Source organism: Pseudopipra pipra, chromosome 8 (assembly GCF_036250125.1).
Source record: "Pseudopipra pipra isolate bDixPip1 chromosome 8, bDixPip1.hap1, whole genome shotgun sequence".
NCBI classification, from domain to species: domain Eukaryota; kingdom Metazoa; phylum Chordata; class Aves; order Passeriformes; family Pipridae; genus Pseudopipra; species Pseudopipra pipra.
In genome coordinates, this window is record NC_087556.1 from 18350702 (window position 1) to 18373124 (window position 22423).

The 22423-nt window shown below is 41.8% G+C and overlaps 1 protein-coding gene across 1 annotated transcript in view; it reads right to left on the bottom strand.

Moving 5' to 3' along the window:
• Positions 1-7911: 7911 nt before the first annotated feature.
• Positions 7912-22423, bottom strand: part of ANTXRL (ANTXR like) — a 54107-nt gene continuing 39595 nt past the window's right edge. Inside the window, exon 18 of the mRNA XM_064662784.1 lies at positions 7912-8393. Within this exon, the coding sequence (XP_064518854.1) occupies positions 8163-8393 (231 nt within the window). The 3' untranslated portion in view covers positions 7912-8162. The remainder of the gene's footprint in view (positions 8394-22423) is intronic.

Here is a 22423-nt window from a genome sequence, read left to right on the forward strand (position 1 = left end):
CCTGCCTGCTCTTCCCAGGACTGTGCTGGGTCCAGCTGGCCTGGGTTAGAGGCAGACCTGCTCCTTTGCTCCTGCATATGGCTGGGAGGGAAATGAGTTATTTCATACTTTGACTTGTGACTCACTTCAGCAATGCAAACCATTAGTATTGGCAAAAATAGACCGAGAGCTGGAGAACTCCAGAGCCTGCAGAGAGTTACAGTTTCTCCCCGCCCACTTTTTTCCCTAGAGAAGGATAAGTACTTCAAGGCATGAGTAGTCCCTGGCCACACCCACTAGCTTGGGCAGAGACAAACCCCAGCAGGATCTCTATGACTGTCCTGGTAGATGGGCTGTCACTCATGGTGTCTCAGAGAGAGGCTGTATGCATTCCTGGAGCAGGAGTCTCCTGGTGAACTATGGTAAACCAAAGTCTACTGTCATCATGATGATGGCTTGCAAGGCTTATTAACTACCTTCTGAAGGCACCTATGTCTGTGGAGGACATTTTGGCATTTCCAAGTTGGAACCAACAGCCTCACTGATGTGTTGGAATCCCTGTATCACTGAGGATCCCAACATACGTTACACAGAAATCCATTAAAAAATAGGAGGAAAAAAACCCCAAAGCTGAACCAGGACCAACCCCTACCTCTAGGCACATTCACTGCTAGCTAAGCTATTCCTGATGCATAAGAAAAGAGAGGCACAAAGCATCAACAGTTGTGCTTTTGAAGGGAATGAGCTGCCACATATGCTTGCCATATTTTCTCCTTGGCTTTGGTTGGCCAAATATGACTTTGATGATGAAGGGGAATCTTGGGGCTCTTGCTTCTAGCTCAAAACATCTTGCTATGTACTGAAAAATGGAGACTAGAAAACATTAGAGGGCATTTAGTATTTTACCCTAACAATGCACGAGGCACGATCAGTAAAGAAAGAGTTGCTGGATGTAGTAACCTGTGGCAAACACATGGGTGTTTATTACATGTGGCTATGTCTTGACAGCTATGTTCCTGTGTTCTCTGGGAAAACTCGTGCTCTAAATCCATATCCCTCTGCCATCAGAGAAAAGCGTATACATCCAATGTGAGGTGTTCTGGGTCATGGGACCTAGGACATTTCTGCAGGGCCCCTATTTCTATCACAAAGAAACAGATGGTCTGTGCCCCAGAATCAGCAAGATGCAGGACACCAGCATGGACAAAGGGCAACTCAGCTACTACATGGCAATGATAGGCTGGTGTGAGGAGAGCTCACTTCAGTGAGTGGACTCCGTGGCTGAGACAGATGGACTTATCTAAGGACCTTCAGCGAAGTATTTACCCATGCAATCCTGCATCTCTGGAAGCTTAAAAGAAAACATTTCTCAATCTATGTTGCAGGGAAAACCTTCCAGGAGGAAGCCTTTCTTTCAGGGAACTTGTTCATCTCATTAATAGTCTCACAGTTTTCCTGTGCTGCAGTCAGAAATCAGAGTAATACCTGGCTAGGAAACTCCAGTGCAACCTCCCTTGCAGTGAAAAGGAGGGCCCTCAATGTGCAGGGAGAGGGGGAATTTGTTGCAGAAAGAGATGAAACTTCAGATGAGTCCTATTCCAAAGGCTGATCTTCACAGAGTAAAGATCAGACAACTTCCAGCATGGGCAACATGCTCTGCCTGTGGTTTCTTAAGGAATGGGAGGATAGGGGGAAAGAGCATTTTTTCAGTTCCTGGCTCAGGTTGCTGAAGCCAATGAAATTCTCGTTGCTGACTTCCATGCAGCCAAATAGGGTACTTTGGCATATGTGAACATGTAAATATCACTCCTGAGACTGTGAAGTACATTTGATGAAAGATTCTAAATCAGCACTAGAAGCTATTTATAGACAAGTCCATAACCAAAGACCTGGATCTGCACATTCCAGTCTCTGGGAAAGTTCAGGTCAAATCTGAATTTTGTTGTCTCAGACATGCATAAACCTAACCAGCCACAGCTGCAGCCAGTGTTGGGTTTTTGTTAATGCAGAATAAAAGTGCCCAGAGCTTTGGCTCCAGGACTGCTTTTGTTTATCTGATCTCTTCCAAGAGCCTGAGCCTGCTTTTTGAGTAAGAAGCAGAGGGAAGAACAAAAAAGAGCAAAGGCCACAAAACCATACTGGATGACTATTGTCTTGCCAGCTTGAGCAGAGTGAGAGCAAGCTGGGCTTTTTGTCAGAGCCCCTGACTTCATGAGGGAGTAGCATGGCTCCAGGCCAAGGATTTTGGTTCCCATTAATAGCACAGCCAGTTGGAGCTGCCAAGAGGGAAGGGGATGCTTGGCTCAGCCACCACGCAGGTCCCACCTGCTTTGCCATGATGAGTTCATGTGGCTACCAGACCCCCAAAAATCCGTGTTCACTGCTTTTTGCAGAAGAAGCTCACATGCGCTCAGGGAATTGCGTGCATGCAAGGACAAGCTTCCTTTCCCTTGCACACAGGGCTGTGGCTGGCATGCTCGGCAGATTGAGTGCATAGCAGAGCTCAGCAGCTTTGCAGCAGCCTTGATTACCCATAATTGCAGCCTGCCTACTGGGGTTGGAGATTTTTGTGGCCTACCTCCTTGACCTTCTTGCCTGTCTGATGTTTCCATCAGTGCCCCCTCCCCATCCTCCATGGGGCTTGAACAGATACAGAGGAAGGAGTAGAAGCAGGGAGAGAAGAAAAAAAACACAATCAAGGACAGTGAGGGAGAAGGGGTCTTATGATCCAGTCCTGTGTCCTTCTGAGAGGACTCCTGAAAATCAGTAGTTTGATCTGAAGCCCGGTGCCCTCAGTGTTTTCAGAAGTGTAGGTTTTGCCATGAAATTTCTCTTTGTTAAAATCTTGAGCTCTAGCATCTTGCATGGCTTTTACTTTGTTTCTATGTGTTGCCTGACCTCAAGATATCAGCAATGAGTTCAGCCCCTGCCCCATGTCTAAATGAATGTTGAGCCCAGACTCCAGCCCAATTTACTCAGCATGTCTACCGTTTCAAAAAAACAATGGCTTACCTTTGAATTAGGCAAAGACTGGAATTCTCAGGCCAGAAACATGAAACTGAGGCACAGAACATACCCTTGTCTCTAGTTAAATAATGAATCAGTAGCAAGTTGGGAATGGGAATTTGACTGCCCAACTCCACATTCTTCTCCTGACCAATGGCTGAGCTGATTAGAAAGACAGTACAGACAAGCTACTCACATCTTCATTCGCAAAGCCTAGCCATGACAGAGAAGCTTATCACCTCTTAAAATGACCCTGCAATGAAATTCTCTGTAGTGTTTAACCAGTAAGCACTTTTATTGTTGATTTTGAATTCATTAAGACTACATTATGTTGGATTATAAGATTTTGGCTACATCTCCCACATTTTCATGCAGGCATTACATTTGCAAGGTTTTCTCAGAAAAATGGAGCACATGCCTAAAATGCATAAAGGTTATATGATTATAACATGGAAGCAGCATGTCAGTTACAGAACTTTGTAGCACGTGTACCAGTAACAAACCCATACCCCCATGTAAAGCTTCTTTGTCCCTCAAAAATCCAACTGCTCCCTCTGGCCCTCATCTCCATGCCCCAGCTGTGTATCAGCCACATCCCCACTGTTTTGAAAACACACATCTTTCTAAACAAAAACAAAACAAACAAACAAACAATTGAGTACAGTATATTTTTCCCCCTTAAAAACTAAAACATTTCTCCTTCACTACTCCCCCTTTTTCCTCCTAAATGAAAAATCTATCATAATCTACACTGTTATATGTTAGGAATCTCTATTGCATTATTCAAAAGTATATCAGTAACAAAATTCTAAACAAACTAGGATGACCCAAAAATTCCCCTTACCCCAAAACTACAGAGAACTGAAAATGCTATACTGCATTATCACACTTGCATGCGTGTATCCTGAGCCACCTCTATTTATTCACCTTGAGCCCCTTTTAATAAATAACTGTCCAGCAGTAACATCCAGAAGTGTGCTGTCTCCTCCAAATTAAACTCTATATTTACAGAAGTAGGGCTGTTTTCTCAGTGAAATGTTTCTTTAAAAAAACAAACAACAACACAACAAAACAAAGTAATAACAATAAAAACAGCATACGATTAAAGAGAGAAAGCATATTACTGATCATGTTGTCTAAAGACCAACAGGAGTAAAAAGCATTAGGAGCACCAGGTGCACATGCATTTGAACTGGTACAGTTCATGAAATAATGTCATTCATTGTTATGCTCACTCTTTCAGACGAGGAGCTGATTCTTTTCCTTTCTTTTTTTTCTTTTTTACATTTAGGACCGTCTGCTCTGCAGGCTACTCTCACAGATGGCAACACATGCACTGAGGTTGAAAGATGGCCATAAATATGCTTTGATCAATGTGGTTCTGTATCATCTTTAAACACACAGGGTTTCCCTCCCTGCTGCTTTGCACCTTGTGTCATTTCACATCTGTGCTAAGTGTGAGCCAAAGATCCCCTGAATCCACATTGTTCTCTTGGATTTGGGGAAACATTAGATACTCGCTTTTTGCAAGTGTCAAATCATGGATTTCCAAACTACTGGAAAATACAAGGGAATCATCCACCACGAGAACATTTCTTAGCAATGTAAGTACTGTAATCACAACTGACATACAAGAATACCAAAACAAACATTGCAACATGGAGCCAGTTAGAGGGATTTTGCTCCTTCATTTATTTTGCGACAGTTCTCAGCTGATGGACAGCAGTATTCCTGCCTTGATTTCAGTTGGCCTATTTTGATTTATACCAGGTAAAGATCAAGATCAACAGACAGTAAAATAGCAACCAGTTTCTCCTACTGCATTGTTACAATGCCTGAGGTCACTGCAAACAGCTACATTTCTACACAACCAAAAGGCTTTTCTGTAGCCACTGCAGCACATTCATTTCCCCCACCTTTGCAAAGGCAATTCAGTTTGTGTTCACTTTCTCTTCTTCCTGCTTTACCAGCAAACTAAACCTGCAGGGCTCCCGTCACAGAAGCTGCAGCCAAAACTTGAGTTACACACCAAATGCTTAGTTTTCTACATATTCATGCAGGGAACTCCATTTATGCTGAATCTAATTTTCAAATCCATGGTGCTTCCTGCTTTATCATATCTGATCACCTGGAAGCCCAAGCTGTTCCTATTCTTGCTGCACTTGCAAGTTACACAGAAATCGTTAGTATCTGTTATCTCTGCAAGACTATGATCCCAGGAAAACAAAAAAGAATATTCCCCTCAACTGCAAACAACAGGCATGTTGGACATGTGACTGTGAGAAGGTCTCTCTTAGCCAACACCTCCACTGTTACTGGTAGTGAGTCAAATTTTACCAACATTAACATCAATGCAAATCTGCAACAACTCTACTCATCCTTTCCAAGATCTGTAGGGGTGCACGACAATACAAAGTCTGGCTCATGGCCTTTTTCATTAGCTAAACTCTTGACCCATCAGTTCACTGATTTAATCTCATCACTGCCTGCTGATAAAGAGACTTGGTGTCTACAGAACAGTGGTCTTCTGTGGTCTTCCCACAAGCAGCTAGAACTCTAATGCCATGTTTTGTCCTGGCACAAGAATCAGTTTTATTGCCCTCTGCTATTTCAATTCCTGATTAAATTTGTTGGGTAATTTTTCTTCTACAACCAATATAAGAAGCTGCTGGGTTCAACTGTACATACACATTATTACAATTAGTCTTAGACTGAGCAAGGTTATTTCCCAAAGGCTTCTGTATAATCAACATAAAGTCAGTCAATGATCTCTGCTTGTAAAGCACCTTCCCCCACATCCAGGTTCCTACCCCCTCCCTGCAGTCATCCAGTTCCTTTCACTGGTGTCAGAAGCAGAGCTTCACCAGAACTGCAGTGGAAAATTGGATCTGTTTTAGTTTCACCTTTCACCGGAAAGAAACAGAGACAAGCGATGACTTTGTATCACACTGGCTGCAAAAGGTCTTTATATTCATAGCAGTGCCACTCTCGAGCAATTTTTGTAAAGGAAGAGAAACCCAACAAAAAACCTACACAGTTCCCACACACAAACACAGACACACGCACACACATACACACACTCTTTTTTCTCTTCCAAACAGAAATCCATTCTTATGAACCAAAATATGCAGACTTATTCAAGTGTCTAAAAAGAATGAGGATAGGGTTGAGTGCATCCCAATTCTCCTTTATGATCACAATGAAGTCACAGGTCAGCAAAGCACTTGAGCATAAGGAAGTTTCTCTTGACCTGCAGGACATTTTAAAACATGCAGAAGTGCTTTGCTGGCTCAGGCCTAAATTAGGAACAGCTCCAGGGGCAGCTAGCACCCATGACTGTAATTCCACTACCTGCACCAATACACATGAGGTAAGAGCATAACTCAAGAGAGCAGAGCAGTGCAAGAGGAGAAAGAGGCTCTGTGGTTCTTCTGAGTTTACATCTGACAGCCTCAGCTGCATACACACGGCATGTCACAGTGATTAGCATAGACTGATGAGAGCTTGGTGTGACGTTCTGCAAGTGGGACTTCCACTGGAAAGACTAAGCCTGATTTCTGTTTGTACCAGTACAACTTTATATGCCTATAGCACCTGCATGAAAAGGTCATAAATCTGGACCAATTCCATGATACAGTTAGTGTTTTATCTTAGACTTAAGTGCCAATAACTGCTGTGATGTGCTACACACCCACACACAGATGGAGAAATAGATATATGCTGTGTTATAATGCAACATATCATTAATTCTACAACTATCCTAATAACACAGCCAGTGCCAAAGCGAACCAGCACAGGGATTTGCAGTTACCCTCTCCAATACAATATGATAGGTAGTGGTGGAGAAAAAGCAAGCTCAGGTGTTATTTTGATTCACTAGGGAATGCTCTGGTCACAACCCACTCAGGTATTGCTCAGTGAACACTAATCATGGGCTGACCCACAGTCCCGCGTCATAAATTCCCACCTCTGTGTGGGTGCTCACATCTCTTTCTGATGACACCCAGAATTGAGGTCATGGATGAACAGCCACAATGTTTGGGAAATCCTCTAGCCAAACATATGAAACAGGGATAAAAGCTCAAACTCACACTTCACATCATGCCTCTCAACCACAGGTAGACTGCAAGGTTACATATTATTGGGACCTGGGCTGTCTAAAGAAAGAGCTGCTTATAGAGGAATTTATGTTTGAATCACAAAAGGATCTAGTTCTGCTTGGCAGTAAGATCAAAAGAAAATTTATCTAATTAAATAACAACAGAATCAGTCCCTCAGTGCTACTGATGTAAGTAACACACGCTGTTTGCATATTACAGCATCTACGCTCAAATTGAATGTATGTTTGCTCCATGTTGGACTATATTTTCTGTAAATGAAAACTAAACACCTAGCCAAAATGCTTTTCTCAAAATTCCTCTGAAATTTGGACAAATATGAACTGAAGTCTTGTGCAACATTTGGATTTTTAGACACAGTAGCTGGCCTTCAGTGGTTATCCTATGCAACCAAGTCTAAACATATGCTGAGATGGTAGACTCAAAACTGATTTTTCCAGGTGAAAAAAATGTGTCTCGCTTATATGCTAGATTACTGAGCTAGATTATTGGCACATAGTCTCATTTTACCTCATTATTTATGTAGGCTTCTTATAACTTTCATAGAAATTCCACCTGCAGAACCAAAGGCAGAAAGTTATCTTTACAATTATTGATCCATACTAACATCTGGATGCAGTACTGTTAGGGAAAAGAAAGCAAATTCCTCAATGAGCTATGTTTAACCAACCTGCAGGTGGCAGCTATCAAAACCACTGATGCACATATACCAGCTAAAGTTATTAATGAATGATCTGACATACCAAGTCAGACAAACGTCATATCTAAATAGATTTTCAAATGTATACATACAAAAGCTGCTACTGTATCTAGATGATCATTTTTATTTGTTTCTATATCCCATAGCTCTGAATCTATCCACTGAATGTTTACTCAGCACGTGTGGTATAAATATAGTCATATACTAAAATTGACACTTAGCTATTTTTCTTTTTTTTTTTCCTTCTTTTTTTGCTGACCAGCAACAAATTCTGATATCTTTAACTGTAAACCAATACTCAATAAATATGCTGTGTTCAGCAAAGAGACATGTTGTGTCGATCAGGGTTTTGCTGCACTCTAAGCCATAGGCTGCGGGGGTGGGCGTGAAGGAGGAGGTCCAGGAGGGGCTCGGGATGGCGGTGGTCCAGGAGGTGGCTGCCTGGAAGGGGGTTGCAGAGACACAGGAGAAGAAGAAATCCTTGGAGCATTGTTGAGGGGAATATTGTCACGTCGTGGCAGCTTCGGTGGCGGGCTGTAAGGGGCAGAGGTTCCATCCGATTTCACACGAGTGAAGTTTATGCATCTTCCCTAGAGGTAAAGAAAAATTCATTATTTGTAAAAAGAAGATATTTTGACTCATCAGCAGATACTCAAAGGGACTATTAGTAGAGGGGCCAGGCTGCACTTCATCCAGTATTATTCACTGGGTCCTAGGCATGACATTTAAACCATGCTGTACTAAAGCTCAGCACTAGAAACCAATGCTTTCCTTGAATTTCAGAGTTCCTGCCTACAGGGAACAGCCTAGGACTAGCTTAAACCAAAAGGGACCACAGCATGACTTGGCTCACATGTGCTCTCTGCTCTGCTACTAAAGCTACGAAGAACATGCCCAAAGTTACAGCTCCACCAAAGTCATGCTTACCTTAGTGGGATCCCTGACTGACAAAGCTGTGCTTGAAAAAAACTCATACAGGATTATACCAGAGGAAGAACATTAGCAAAGACATAAGCTGTAGCTTTCATTTTCAGAGTGATCCAAGCCTGGTTGGTATCCATGCTTTGAACATTACACTGGGATAGTACATCTGTTTTCTGTGCTCCAATGTAGATGTGGCTTCCCTCAGAAACACCAATAAGGTGTGGGACTTGCACAGAGAGCTCTCTAATGAATGTGTTTTCAGAATGGATGTGGGATGCAGGACCTGCAGATTGAAATTTTAAAACAGGAGTAGCTTGGGTTTGAAAAAAATGCACTGGGGATGTCCTAGTCAACTAGAGGCTAAATGCAAATATTTCAGGGTTTCCTTTAGCCAAAATAAAACTTTGCACAGGTTCCCACTAACCAAGCTCCAGACAGGAAGAGAGACAGACAGACCCCAAAGACCACCTAGCCTTTCCTGTGGGGAGCAGCCAGAGGCTCCTGAGTAATTCAAAACTTACATGGCAACCTCAATCAGACACCTCAGGTAGGTTGCACGCTAGAATCCGCAAACTAAATTAAGCTAAAGGTTATGCCAACATCCCCCAAGCAGATTCAGGAGAAGGACTCCAAATATAGAAAACTTATCTCAAAGCTAAGCAGCTGTAGATCACAATTCCCCCCAGCTACCGATGGCTGTGATAACAGGAATACAAGAACCCACACCAGTGACAAATTGCTCTTGGCTCAGTGCTGTCCGGCATGAGAAAACTCTGAAGGTGTTTAGGGAATAGGCTGAGTTTCTGTGGCAAACCCACAAATCACAATTTTCCCAGGAAACCAGGCAAAAACCATCACAGCAGCACCACAACTATCTGTTCTGTTAAGTGACTTCCAATGCCTGCACCTTTATTCATGAAAACTATTTCTTTAAAAAGAAGGGAATCACTCAAGTCTATGGCTTCACTGAAGGAAGGCAAGCAGCATTTCAATAGAAGCTTGTGTAAGCTCCAGAGAGCTCAGAAAATGACTCAACAAATGTGCTAACACCCAAAGGGTACCACCCTACCACTTAGTTGGACTGGATGGCTCGGGGATTCAAGAGCTCAGCTGCCGACATGAGTTGTTTGAATGGGCATGTTGTTGCCTGCACATGAGACATACTCAGTAGTTCTCTGTCCCAGCTTCCAGCATCACAATTCACCACTACACTTAAACAACAGCATCATGAGTAGGAAAAAATTGCCTTTCTAAAAATCCAGGCTTGTTACAGCAGACTTTGGTCATGAACTAGGCAATACTATACTGGGGCCAGAGTCTTTTCATGGAGGCAAATGACAAAAGCCAAGGTCTTGCTTACTTCTGCAACAAAGATAAACTACTGGATCAAAAAAATCCAAGTCAATGCTTTGCTCCACTCCATCACAGAACTCAAGTTCTCACCAGCATTGCAGTGAGCAGCCCTTCTTCTTATCTATTTGTCTTCTGCTGTGCTTAACTCTATTCAGAGCACATTTGGAAATTCAGCACTATTTACTGACATGCAATGAATGTTACATATATATTTAACAGTTGTACATCAGATTCATTAAAGAAAACTCAGCCTTGTTATTTATAAACTTATGAATTTAGAACAGTTAAAGAATCAGGACAAAAGTAAAAAAAAAAAAAAAGAAAAAGGTCAGAGGTACTCATATGAGATGCACCATATGGGGAAGGAAAAAATTTAGGACAGAACAATCTCCCTCACAGTAAATGCAAAGCTGAAACCCAACACTAGTGCTTTTGCCTACAAGCCTTTCCTGCTTCTCTGTTGTGTCTCTCTCCCAAACATCAATTCCAAATATATTCATAGTCTATAATCAAAGGGGATCCCATAAATCTGTTTGCATTACTTTCACTTCAGTTAAAGTGATAGGCGACGTCAAACTGCTGCCAGTTTCTGCCACACTCACTGATTTGTCAGACAGATGGGTAATTTAAAGGCCATGCGCTGCATTGTGTCAGGAAAAATACGGTTGGGTTGGGGGAGTCTGACAGATAGAGGCTTGGAAGATCGATGTATGTATTGTGACACTTCCTCACAAAAGATTATCGGTGTTAGCCTACAATCTCATATATCAAAGACTTCTGGTGAATACTGGAGCAAATCCTCCTGAGCGCTTCAAGCAGCCATTGATAAAATGAGGCTGAACTCTTAGCCAGTGTTAGGATTAACAGCTGAAAGGGAAAGGGAAGAACAAATGATATTAAATCATAAGTGGTAGTTTGGACTTATCAAGTGTATTTCATCAAAGGATTTCTAGGTTGAAGAAGCCCTCCACATATCACAGTTTCCTAATAACAGAGGGCCACTGCTATTCTACCTAACACGTGGATCCCTCTGGGGTTAGTTTATAAAAAGATCCATGATGTTTCTCAAATAAACATGCTAACCACAGGATTTTTAATATTTTCTGTTTGAAAGAATTAAGTCATTTCCTCTCCGAAGGCATATAAAGGCTTTTAAACCCTGGAGAACAAGGACAGAAATGAAGTATCCTGCACACTTATCTCTGCTCTTCCTGCACAGAGTATTAACAGGGATTAAGAGCCATCCCAGTTTAGTAGTGGAAATAGTATATTTTTTCCAGAAGCATGGTATACACTTAGTGTTTCAGGGAAGGTGTCAGAGTTGCAAGGTGCAGCAGTACCAGGATGATCTCAGGCACAACAGCTGTCGGTAGCCGCTGTATTGTTTTCTAGGAGGCAGATGATCTGCGTAAATCCAGTTCTGTCTGGTTTCGGCCCCGCTCCCAATGCAGCATCGCTCAGATGGTGCGACCCACACCGCGTACTGTCATTCAAGCACCAACTGAAGGTCAGCAATGTGCCATATGGAGTTACGCCCTTACTTCAGCTCACATCTGCACAGTCTTCCTAATGCACAATTATTTTGCCTTCCCATATGTCCATCCACTTGTTAGGCTCTTGTTATGCTGCTTGCCAAATTGGCTTTTCAAAAAGTACAAATACTGAAGCAGCAGGATCTGCCCTTGTCCCAACTTCAGCTTTCATCCCAGTGTAACAATCACATGTGCAATTCAGGCACTTTGTACTTCTAGGCAATGCCTCCTCGACCACCTAGGATGTGTTTTTGTGTGTGGTTTAAGGGGGGAGGGGGGGAAGGAAGGGAGGAACCTCTTGAAAGCCACTGCATCATGCTGCTGGGCTACTTCCATCACAGTGCTCAGTACATCATTCCCCAGCACTCATTTCTCCAAAATATCTAGCTACTACTCAGCAAGTTTTCAGTGGAAAGAATTCAGGCAATTCAAAGAGTCTCATCACCCATGATACTAAGAGCACTTCAGCAAAAAGAATTTAAAAAATCCAGGCCCATCTAGCAGTAGCTGCCCTTTTCTCTCTTCATCTTAATACGTGCATCGTTTTTTAACAAAAATCCAGTTTCATCTATGTGCACACCAGAGTGTTTGTACATATAAAAGTATGCCTGTTTCTTATTTTTAGCTACATTAGTTGACTTAATAAAAGATATTCTTCCTGTTACAAATCTTGAGTTTCCATTCCCTCTTGGTTTTGCTTATAGAGTTGCAGAGGTGACTGAAAAAGAGTTGGCTTCATTTAGTTTACCAAATTTTCTTGGTCTTTGACCTTGTAAGAACATGATACTTGCCTTTACATTTTAGAATGGATTAAAATAAAATAATTCCTTTAAAATTTGAGCATAGCCATGCAATACACTATACCACCAAATTAAAAAAACAAAGTAGCTCCCAGTAAGAAAGTATTAAAGTTTTTATTATTTTTTAATAAAAGTATTATTTAGGATGCTGAAACATAAAATGAACATAATTTCCTTAGGCTCAACTGAATAATCACCTCTCTCTCTCTCTCTCCAATTTTGTTTATGGATGTCACTGGGATGACTCTGCCAGCTTGCTGTGGACATAGTTTGTCAGCATGTAGCTTCACTTCCTAAATATCTATTGATAGTTCAGTGTAAAAATGTAGCTCTAAAACTCAAAAGAATAGATTCAGGCTTTTATGCTACCTATAAAATCACAAGAGTGAGCATCTACAAGTGAAGCATCAGCTAAGTGAAGATTTTGACCCACACATCCAGAAAACCATGGGATATATACCTTTAAGATCAGTGATAATGAAAAAATTGGATCTTGGAAAAATTAGGGATTACCCTGTCCTCTAATCAAGAACAGAAGTCTTCTAGCAGAAACACCTACACAGAATATCCTAAACAAGCCACTATGGGAAACTCATTTAGCAAATTTATTTATAGAGGTAGATTATGAATACAATAATTGTACACAGAAAGAGCAGAACTGAGGCGGTACAGAGCTTTCACTATTCAAGTTCCCTGGGCAAGTGTCAGGATTAGCAGCTGGCTCCTCAGGAGCCAGGATCTATGTGCATCAGCCTTTGCCAAAAGCTTCCTCACACTGCACTGCTTCACGCTGACTGTGCACTCAACATGTCACGGCTCATTAAAACCTTCATGGATTTCCTGGGAATTGCACTGATTACCCTGAAGCACACAGGCTAGAAATTAGTGAGCTGCTGAAACAGTTTGTCACGTAAAACCTAAGGTTGCCTGGTTTTCAGGCATATACAAGTAACTTTTACTAACTCCTACTTTTACATTTGGGACACAGATATGGTTTTTATATTGAAAAATCAAGTACTGGAAGTGTCAGAGATTCCCATAACACCAATTTGGTGACTGACCATGGTTCCAGGCCAATAAATATGTAATTTATCATTATTTTCTAATTATATTACTTAATGATTAAGTTCTAATTATCAATAGCAATTATACTGTGGTTACTGCATTAATCATTAACAATTAATTTATTAAATTATAATTAATTTTTATATGTAGGCATTTTAAGTTATTAGGTCTCAAATCAAAACATTAAATATCATCAAGTTAAAATATTTGTTTGCATGATAACCCAACTCTTTACATATCTTCCAGTTTAATAAGTCCTCTCTTGTAAAGAGCAATTTTCTGGGAATCTATTTGGTAGTTCCGCAGTGTTGCCTATAATTATGGTAATCCAAAACAATGAAAAGATAAGAGAAAATGGGGTTGACTGAAGAGAGGAGGATTTTAAAAGTAAGGTCCAGTAAAGTGACAGTGTCCAACAATGAGAATATACTTATTTCCTTTCATGCTGCTTTTAAAAAGGAAAATCAGTTCAGCCCATTCTTGATGCAGTGTATTAGCTGTTCTTTTTATAAGTAAACTCATATCCCTTCTGCTTCCTCCTTCCATGACTGAGTTATTGGAGGGGAAGGAAATCACTGCACTGTGGATTGTGAATCACTCATACTATAAAGTGAGGACCCTATAATGGCCCTAGGCACATCAGATTAATTCAAATCAAAAATTACAAAATGATGAATGCAAATGAACAAGGATGATCCAAGCAGTAGCAGAAAACTGTTTACAGCACAACACGAGTGAGGTAGTGCTGCTAAGAGGTGTAACCTACTGGGCTCACTGAACGTGCTTCACACGGCAAAATGAATTAGATTAAGCTTTAAGATGTGGGAGGTAACACAACTTTAAACAGGACACACGTCCTGATGCTGGAAGGGGCAGTGATATTTAAAGGAGATGAGGCATGTGTGTATCCTTCACAGAGTCTACAAAAACCCTCTTATAAGCAAATCTATGCTTTTTCTCTTACTTTTCAGCTACCAAACTAAACCACCCACAAATCCTGGCTCACTGGTGCAGCACCATGGAGACACAGCATAGAAAGTTAATCCCTGCTTCAGAAACTCTGACTCCCAAGTCCCAAACAATAAGATAGCTGCACATGGACCAGGAACTGATCCCACTGTGACAGTGAGACACAGCTAAGCAATGTCTTGGGCTACCGACACACTCAGAAAAAAACCTATTGTCTTAGCCAGGGTATGGCCAGCATTGCTGCCCAGAAAGCCCAGGGAAGATGCCTGAGCACCTCTCATAGAGGCAAAGGGGCACCAGCCTTGATTTGTAAAGCAGCTGGGAGAAGAAATCCTTCAGAAGCCCAGTATGCCCTCAGACACTCTGGCTATGGGAGCCAAATAGCTGAGAAAATAGGATTTATGGGGTGAGGAAGGGAGGAGGGAGCACAGGAGCTCCTCTTTTGACATAAAATGTGTGATAATCCCATCTAGAGGATCCCCTAGGGACCATGGGAGGTATGTTGCCAGGGCAAACTCACAAACAGATCCATGGCATGCACTGCACATAACAGCAGCAATAAAAGTGATCTTTCGGTTCACTTGCTGGTCAATGGAAAAGTCAACAACAACCAAAAGTCTTCATTTTTCAGGCAAAACAAGTATGTCAAAATAAATTTAATTCAGGATTGAAACACATTCATTTCAAAATAACTTTGAGTTTTGGACAGAAAAGGTGTTTCAAAACAGAAATTGAAAATACTGAAACTTATTCAATGGGTATTTTTTCCACTTCAGCTAATTCTACTAACATGAAAAAACATTTACAGCTTTTAGTCAAAACAAAGACAGTCTTATGGAAAGCAGCGTTCAAATCTACTAGGGAATTAAAATAGGAACTGTTTTGCAGTCAGATTAATAGCTGCAGCATCCCAGGCTACTGTAGCTTCTTTAATCAGAATACCAGGAGCTGAATACAATCATGTACTGATAGTTTCCCAAGAGACACGCATCTGCAGACACTAGTCCCCAGTTCACAGTCCCAACTGTGCACAGCACTGCTTGAAAGGAATGGGTCTTCTGGGCGCAGCCTATTCAGTTAGATTTAACACCAGTGCAGAAATAAACTGAAGAGAAGGGGGTTACTGCCAATTTACCACTGGAGAGACCAGCCAGTAACGAGGCATCTGAGGGAGGAATAACTCAGACAGGGAAATCGGCCTTTTAAGCTAGGACCAGGATCCTTCAGCAAAATAAACTTTGTGCTGAACACATCCCTACCATCCAGCTCTGACATGCCTGATTCCACTTTTTCAGCTTAGGCACATAAGAAAAGCGACATGGAGAACCCATCCCAGTCTTGAAGACAGGGCTATTCCAATAATATGCATCACACTCCATTCAGCAGGGAACTGCATATTGTTTCCAGCCTTGCCTTAGCAAGGAAATGCAGCAATGGGCTACAAACACCTCCTGAAAGAATGGCCAGAGTCACAAGATATCTTGCAGGAATGCACAAAACATCACATGTCTTGGACCTTGCTGAGGCTGTGGCTAAAGTAATGCACAGTGCAGACTCATAACAAAGCCTGTTGATTCTGAGCCTTAAAAAAGCTTAAGTGACAAAGGGAACAGAAAAGAAAAACATTGGGCATAATCAAAGTTAAGGTCTACTAGATATACTTTATATTCAGTACCAATCTCAAAGTACAGTAACACAGACCAAATCCTACCCAAACCTCAGAGAAATACCTCAACTTAAACCTGCACTCACAACGTGCGATTTACTGCCTTCCTCTTTTCTGACAGCTTTTATGGAGGAGGATCCCAGAGTGGAGGAAGTGAGGAGAGCCACTGTCAGGTCACGTCATTTACTCAAGGTTATGCAGGGGAAAAAATGGTATTTACGAGTTCAGGACTCGTGATTCACATCCCTTGTTTTAACCACAGCACCACACATTTCTACACTTGAATGCTGACCAGACTAGAATGTGGTTCAAGAAAAAAACAGCCGTGGTTGGTTTGCAAAAGATTTTCCTCCTTCCTTTGGCGTTTTCAGGGAAAAGGACATTGCATTTGTCCATCTTCTAGAATGGGGAGGGCTTTGGAGCATAGCAACAAAATCAACAAACATTTGCTGGGTGCAACAGGCTCAGCCTTGAGGTATTGGTGGCTTGCTGGCAGCAGCAAATTAGGCCACAAAGGACTGTAACTGGTCTTGCTCAAACTGTAATTAAGTGTCATCATGCTTTCCAGGGTGAATTATTTGACTGTCTCTCAGGAGCAAGCTGGGATTACAGTGTGCACAGGGGAAGAGCACAATGCTCTTTACCTGCCTGGGGTACAGGATAATGATAGAGACTCAGAGATTTCTGGAGAAAATGGTTATTATTTTTCCTTGCCTCAGACAAAAATGTAAGGTCCTGGCCCACCACACAGGCTGCCTCTTTGTCTAGAGTCTGGAAACAGATACAAGTATCCCCAACAGTTCTCTGGGTAACTGGCCCTTAAATGGCTCTGCTGCTACCCAAAGCACATAGATGGTAAACCCGCAGTTCACAACTTCCTCTGTGCTTATCTCACAAAGATTTTCTTCTCCTGGGATGGGACTCACACAGTTCATTATCAATGCTGGCATACTGGTAAAGCAAAGAAAACCCCTCCTCCCCCAAAAAACTCCTTTGTTAAGATGGATGGCAGATCGCCTTGGGACACAACTACCTTATTCTGCTGCAGAAACCTCCACTGTTGCTGCAAAAAGCTCTAAGTGTTTGCAGTCCTGTTGTTCCAGGAACAATTCCTATCCAAGACTAAAACTGGCATATAAAACTGGAACATTCAAAGCAAGACTAAGTTAAGATTAAGACCTAACATACATAGATCTAAGCCCTTCAGGTTGTCTAGTATCTTTGTGTTACTTGTACAGACCGTGATTTGAGTGTTTTTTTTGGTACCACGACATGAATCACAATAGTTTATACATAAGAACAGAGACATCTGAAACTACAGCTCCTCTGTAGAAAGTAATAAAGCAATACCTTTTGATTTTCAGTTATCATTCTGAACAATAACTTTAGTATGAATATTAGTATGAATACACCATCTTACACACTATTTTTTATTTCTGGAGCTTATGAAGAGCTCAAAGTGCTGTTAGGAACATGGTCTCACCCTCCTAGGATTTATTCTTCATCTCACTTATCACTGTGGAACTACAGTAGAACAGAAGCAAAGTAACTTACGTAAGCTACAGCCAATGTCTTAACCACAAGGCCAATCCTTCTTCATCCTGTTGTGCGCTAAATAACACCAGCCCTGGGACTTGCACCCATCCTTCACAAGAAGGATGTTACCGAACATGCCTCTGTTTCCCAAAGACATGGACAGACTACTAGTTTAACCTGGCAGCAGACAGGCAGCATCCACCTCCATAACCTATTTGTGAATTCCTCTTCCACAACAGAAATAACATGATCCTGGCACAAGTGAGAGGTAATGCAGTATGTGGGCTTCTTGCAGGACAGGAAATTCATTAGTCACTGATTACATGTTTCCAGCTGCAGTGCTCAGCACATCCTGGGAACTGTGCATTAGGACATTGGTCCCACACGAGAGAGCGAGAGCTTTTTTCCCTCCATGCCATCTCTGCTACAGCAGGAACGAACCTTACAGATACTGGTGTCCTTTGCAAAAAGAAAAAAGAAAGTAGTATAATGGGAGCTACATTTTCATGGAAAGTGACAGTGAGATCACCTACTGCAGCAGGCAATGTCCCCGTCTCTTTAATTTTTCAGCAGCTTAAAGATAATTGGCTCCAGAAAGGTTAAGCAAAGGGAGAAAAGCCCCAGTAACAGTCTGAAGGAGCTGTGTGTTGCTTCTCCAGCACCCTGTGTAGCTCTGCCAATTATTACTTGGGCAATTACAACACATCTCCAAGCAAGAGGCAGGGAAGCCTATTAAAGCCATTGCTCGGTCTTGAAGAGAAGTAATTAGAATGAGCTCCACATAGCACTGGTACGTGGGCAGCTACCATGGAGTGACAGGCAGTTGCTGCCATCACTGTGGGTTGCATTCAAACTGCTGACCACCTGTAGGCAGCAGCTATAAAGTAATTACTAGTCATTAATAATCCATAAGCTTGGTGTCCCATCATTCATCTAAGGAGTCCCAACTGCCTGGCAGAACACTACACCTCACAGCTGTAAGGAAAGTAAATACATGTCTTCTCATTATTATTTTGCTGTTGGGAAAACCACAGCACACAGATGTCATGGTCAGCATTACAAAGAATCACTCAAAATTTTAGGGTAATCACACCTTCTGGGCTTTAACAAATCTATCAGATTAAGAGCGATCACTCTGAAAGGGATGCACAGAATAAGGAACCCAAATACTCTTCATTTCAAAGGCTGCTGTTTAAAATTCCAACTGTTATGCCTTGCTCAAAGTCACACAGTAACTTAATGGTGAAAACTTGAAAGGAGTTTCTAAAATGGTTTCTAAAATGACCATCAGCTCCTAATTTGTGACATTTCTGGCTGCACAGCAGTCTTTTTATCTTCAGTTTTATGGAACAGAAAAAGGAAAAAAAGCTTTCAGAGTTTTGTACAATCAGCCTGCTTCTAGTCCCCTTCCCCAGGGAAGGGCTTTACATCTGCAAAACCACAGGGTAGTACTACTAAAGCATTGCTTTTTATTAAGTGGAGTCTCATCAATATACAAGGGTGATGATGATAGCAAAATCTAGTCTACACTCTCACTCTCTGTTTGAGTAACAAAATTTGCAGTGACAATAACGAGATCACTTTCTAAGTCTTTAAAGTAAAAGAGGAATTCTGTCTGAGGAGAAAAATGTTGGGTTTTAGTCAAGGTTTCTGGTAAACTGAGCCTCTAAGAATTTCCTGTGTCAGTATGTGTTGAGAGGCAAAATGGAATGGATCTGCTGAAAGCAGCTACTAAACAGACCATTTAAAAGAAGCACCTCACCTTCCTCTCTGCATATACTGGGGGTTTCAATGTTTACTTGCTGGCATTGGTAACAGTCCCACTTTTGATCCATTAGGTCAAGGGGAAGAGTCTGAAACTTATATTTTATAGAGACTACTGACATCCCGCCCTACCAGCTACTGTGGTTTCTATGAAGTAATTCGAGATAACCAGACATTAGTATTTCCCAAACTCCAATCTTCATAGCAGGCCCCTGCAAGCTCAGAAGGACAGTAACATAGTGATGGGAAAGTCCTCAATGAAGTCAGAGTACCTTGAGCAACACACAGGTCATCAGGCCATACGGCCAGTCTGACATATTGCCTGTTGATGGATGAGCAGTCTCTGTACTTTAGAGCTTTCTTGGGCCAAAAGACTGACTGTTGGTCCTCTAAAACCTGGATTTCTGGGGGAGGAAGGGACAAATAGCAGCCTAGCTCCAAGGGGTCCATCACTGCAGCAGTGGCACAAATGTCTGTGAAAGCTTCACTTTGTATATTCCTTCAAGGCAGAAAGCCCAGCAACCCACACCACAGAGCCACTAGCCCTTTTCGGTCTCTTCACTCCTCTGCTGATGCTGTCTGAGAGCTCAGCAAAAATCCATCCCACAAATAACAGCCTAGCTGCTAATGATGGGGTAGAGCTAAGTGTGTTTATCCATTGCTGTCCCATCTTGATGCAACAGAAACTCCTGCTAGAGTTGACCTCAGGAAGCCAAGTGAGGAGGATCCTGTGACCCTTTACTGAGATTCTTGCCAAACTAATAACAAATTTCAGTGGTGGTGGCATGATATGATCTTGAATGAGGAGTAAGAGGAGGAGGTGTCTGTAGAGCCAAGCCAAACACTGTGGGCACAGCTCCCAGGAGAAGAGGCAGAGCTTGTGCTTAGCTGGTTTTCTTTAAACAAAAAAAAGCTCCTGTGACTTTCTCAGCCAGTCCTATCAATGTCATCCTGCCTAATATTGATGAGTCATCCATCCTGAGATCCTTTTCTGGGTAAATCTGTGGCAGGCATGAGCCAAGGCAGGGAAGCTCTTGGAGCCTCAGCCAGTTCTGCAGCAAGGCACCCAGAGCATGATGCTACCAGCAGCTCAGTTCCTGCAGCACGAGAGGAACAGGGTAAGGAGGCTTGTGACATACCCATTGCTCCCAGAGAGCTGGACTGCATGGCACCACTTGATCTCAACCAAGGGGAGGGGCACAGAAACAAAAACTAAGAGAGAAAACAAGAAGAGGAAGAAAACACAGAAGGAAATGGAAGGGAATGTCTAGGGCAGGAGTCAAAGTAAGGCACAGGTAAGGAAAAGAGCAGGTGGTTTGGGAATAGCAAGAGGACCATGACGAAGGAAGAAGCACGGATGGATGGAGAGCAGACCTGGCCACCCAGAACAAAGGACAACAGAAATCCCTTAGAGCAGTCAGTCCTGTATTCGTACACATGCTTCAGATTGTATTTCCACTGCAAGGCTCTCACATACACTCTGGAATGAATTTCATCATATATATATATATATATATAAATGTATATATGTAAACAGTGACATTTTTAACTTTGCTTCATTGTGGGAGTGGGGAAGAAGTCATAATTTAAAAACCTGGGGTAGCAATACTGCCTTTGCTGTGTGGTTTGTAGATCCAAAGAGAAGAGGCCTGTGTTGTAGGGGAAGATGTTGAACAGCTGTGAAAAAGTGTAGCAGAATTTTGCTTCTCTGTGACAAAGTCAGATACATTGGTAAATATACAAAACCCAACAAAACTATTACAGAAAGTTTTTCTAAAAATATTTTTCAGATTTTTTTTTGGGGGGGAATAAAAGCTCTCAAACCACAGTATTCATTTTCAAATGGTAAGAGAAATTACACTTTTCAAAATATTTTTAAAGACTTTTTAATGTCAAAACCAAAAACAAGTTGTCATCTTCCCCCTGTCCCAGAAGCCTTATGAAAAATATTTTTCTCCCTGTACTGTGGATGTTCTCTTCTCCATAATTAGTATTTTCATTATGCAGAAAAAAGTGGTTTGCTATAATTTCATCCAGTGTCTGCAAGAAGGAAACATATGCCCAACTGAAGCAGTAAAAATGGAAAATGAAAACTTTTTTTTCAGTGGAGGTAAACTGTGAAAAAAGTTTGGAAAATGTAACTACAGTGAATCTTGTTACAGTGGGAAACAATCTATATCTCTGGTAACTCCTAAAAATATAAAGGTAATTCTTTGACTCATTCTGGGAACTTCAGAGGTAGGAATTTTACAAGTTATGAATCCAAATGTCACTCCCAAAACAGAGTTAAATTGTGTTTCTTCTGCTTTCTAAGTTTTACTGAACAACCAAGACAGCTATGAAACGATTGTAAAATACAACAAAAAAGGCACACTTGAAAACCACAAAGAACTCTTTCCCCTGTCTCCTACCTGCCCCAATCCCTCAAAACCCCACAAATCTAAGCAATCCCTTACTCCAAGATCACCACACAGCCTCTGGATGTCACAGTCTGGAAGAACACCATGCACTAAGGCATGTTAGGCTGAACTTTCGTGTCTGCCCAATACTACACTAAATCCATTGACTGCTGTCAGCACAGTTGTACAGGAGTGACCTTGTCTCCTTCTAGGGTGAGCCAAGCAGAGCTGTGGGCTTGTTCCTGGGGCTGCCAGGCTCCTCCATCTCTGCACAGCCAGAGTTCCAAGGTCTCCGTGCTGCTGCTCACTCACAGCACTGGCCTGATCTTCCCATTCTTCAGCCACAAAGTGTGTGCACATGTGTTTACTCACAGGCACTCAATGTGTACATACAGGTATATATATACATATATCCCCACCAAAAACCTAACTTACAAGGAGTCAATTCTCTACTGAGAGACTGTTAATAGAAGAGTTACTCAAACAATAAATAATAGCCTTGCTCCTTTCTACACTAATTTTCTCCATGAAATGCAGGCCTGTGATTTTTTTTTTAACAGCAGAAGGATGTCATTTTCTTGTTTCACTTTCAATATTCTTCAGCCTTAGTTA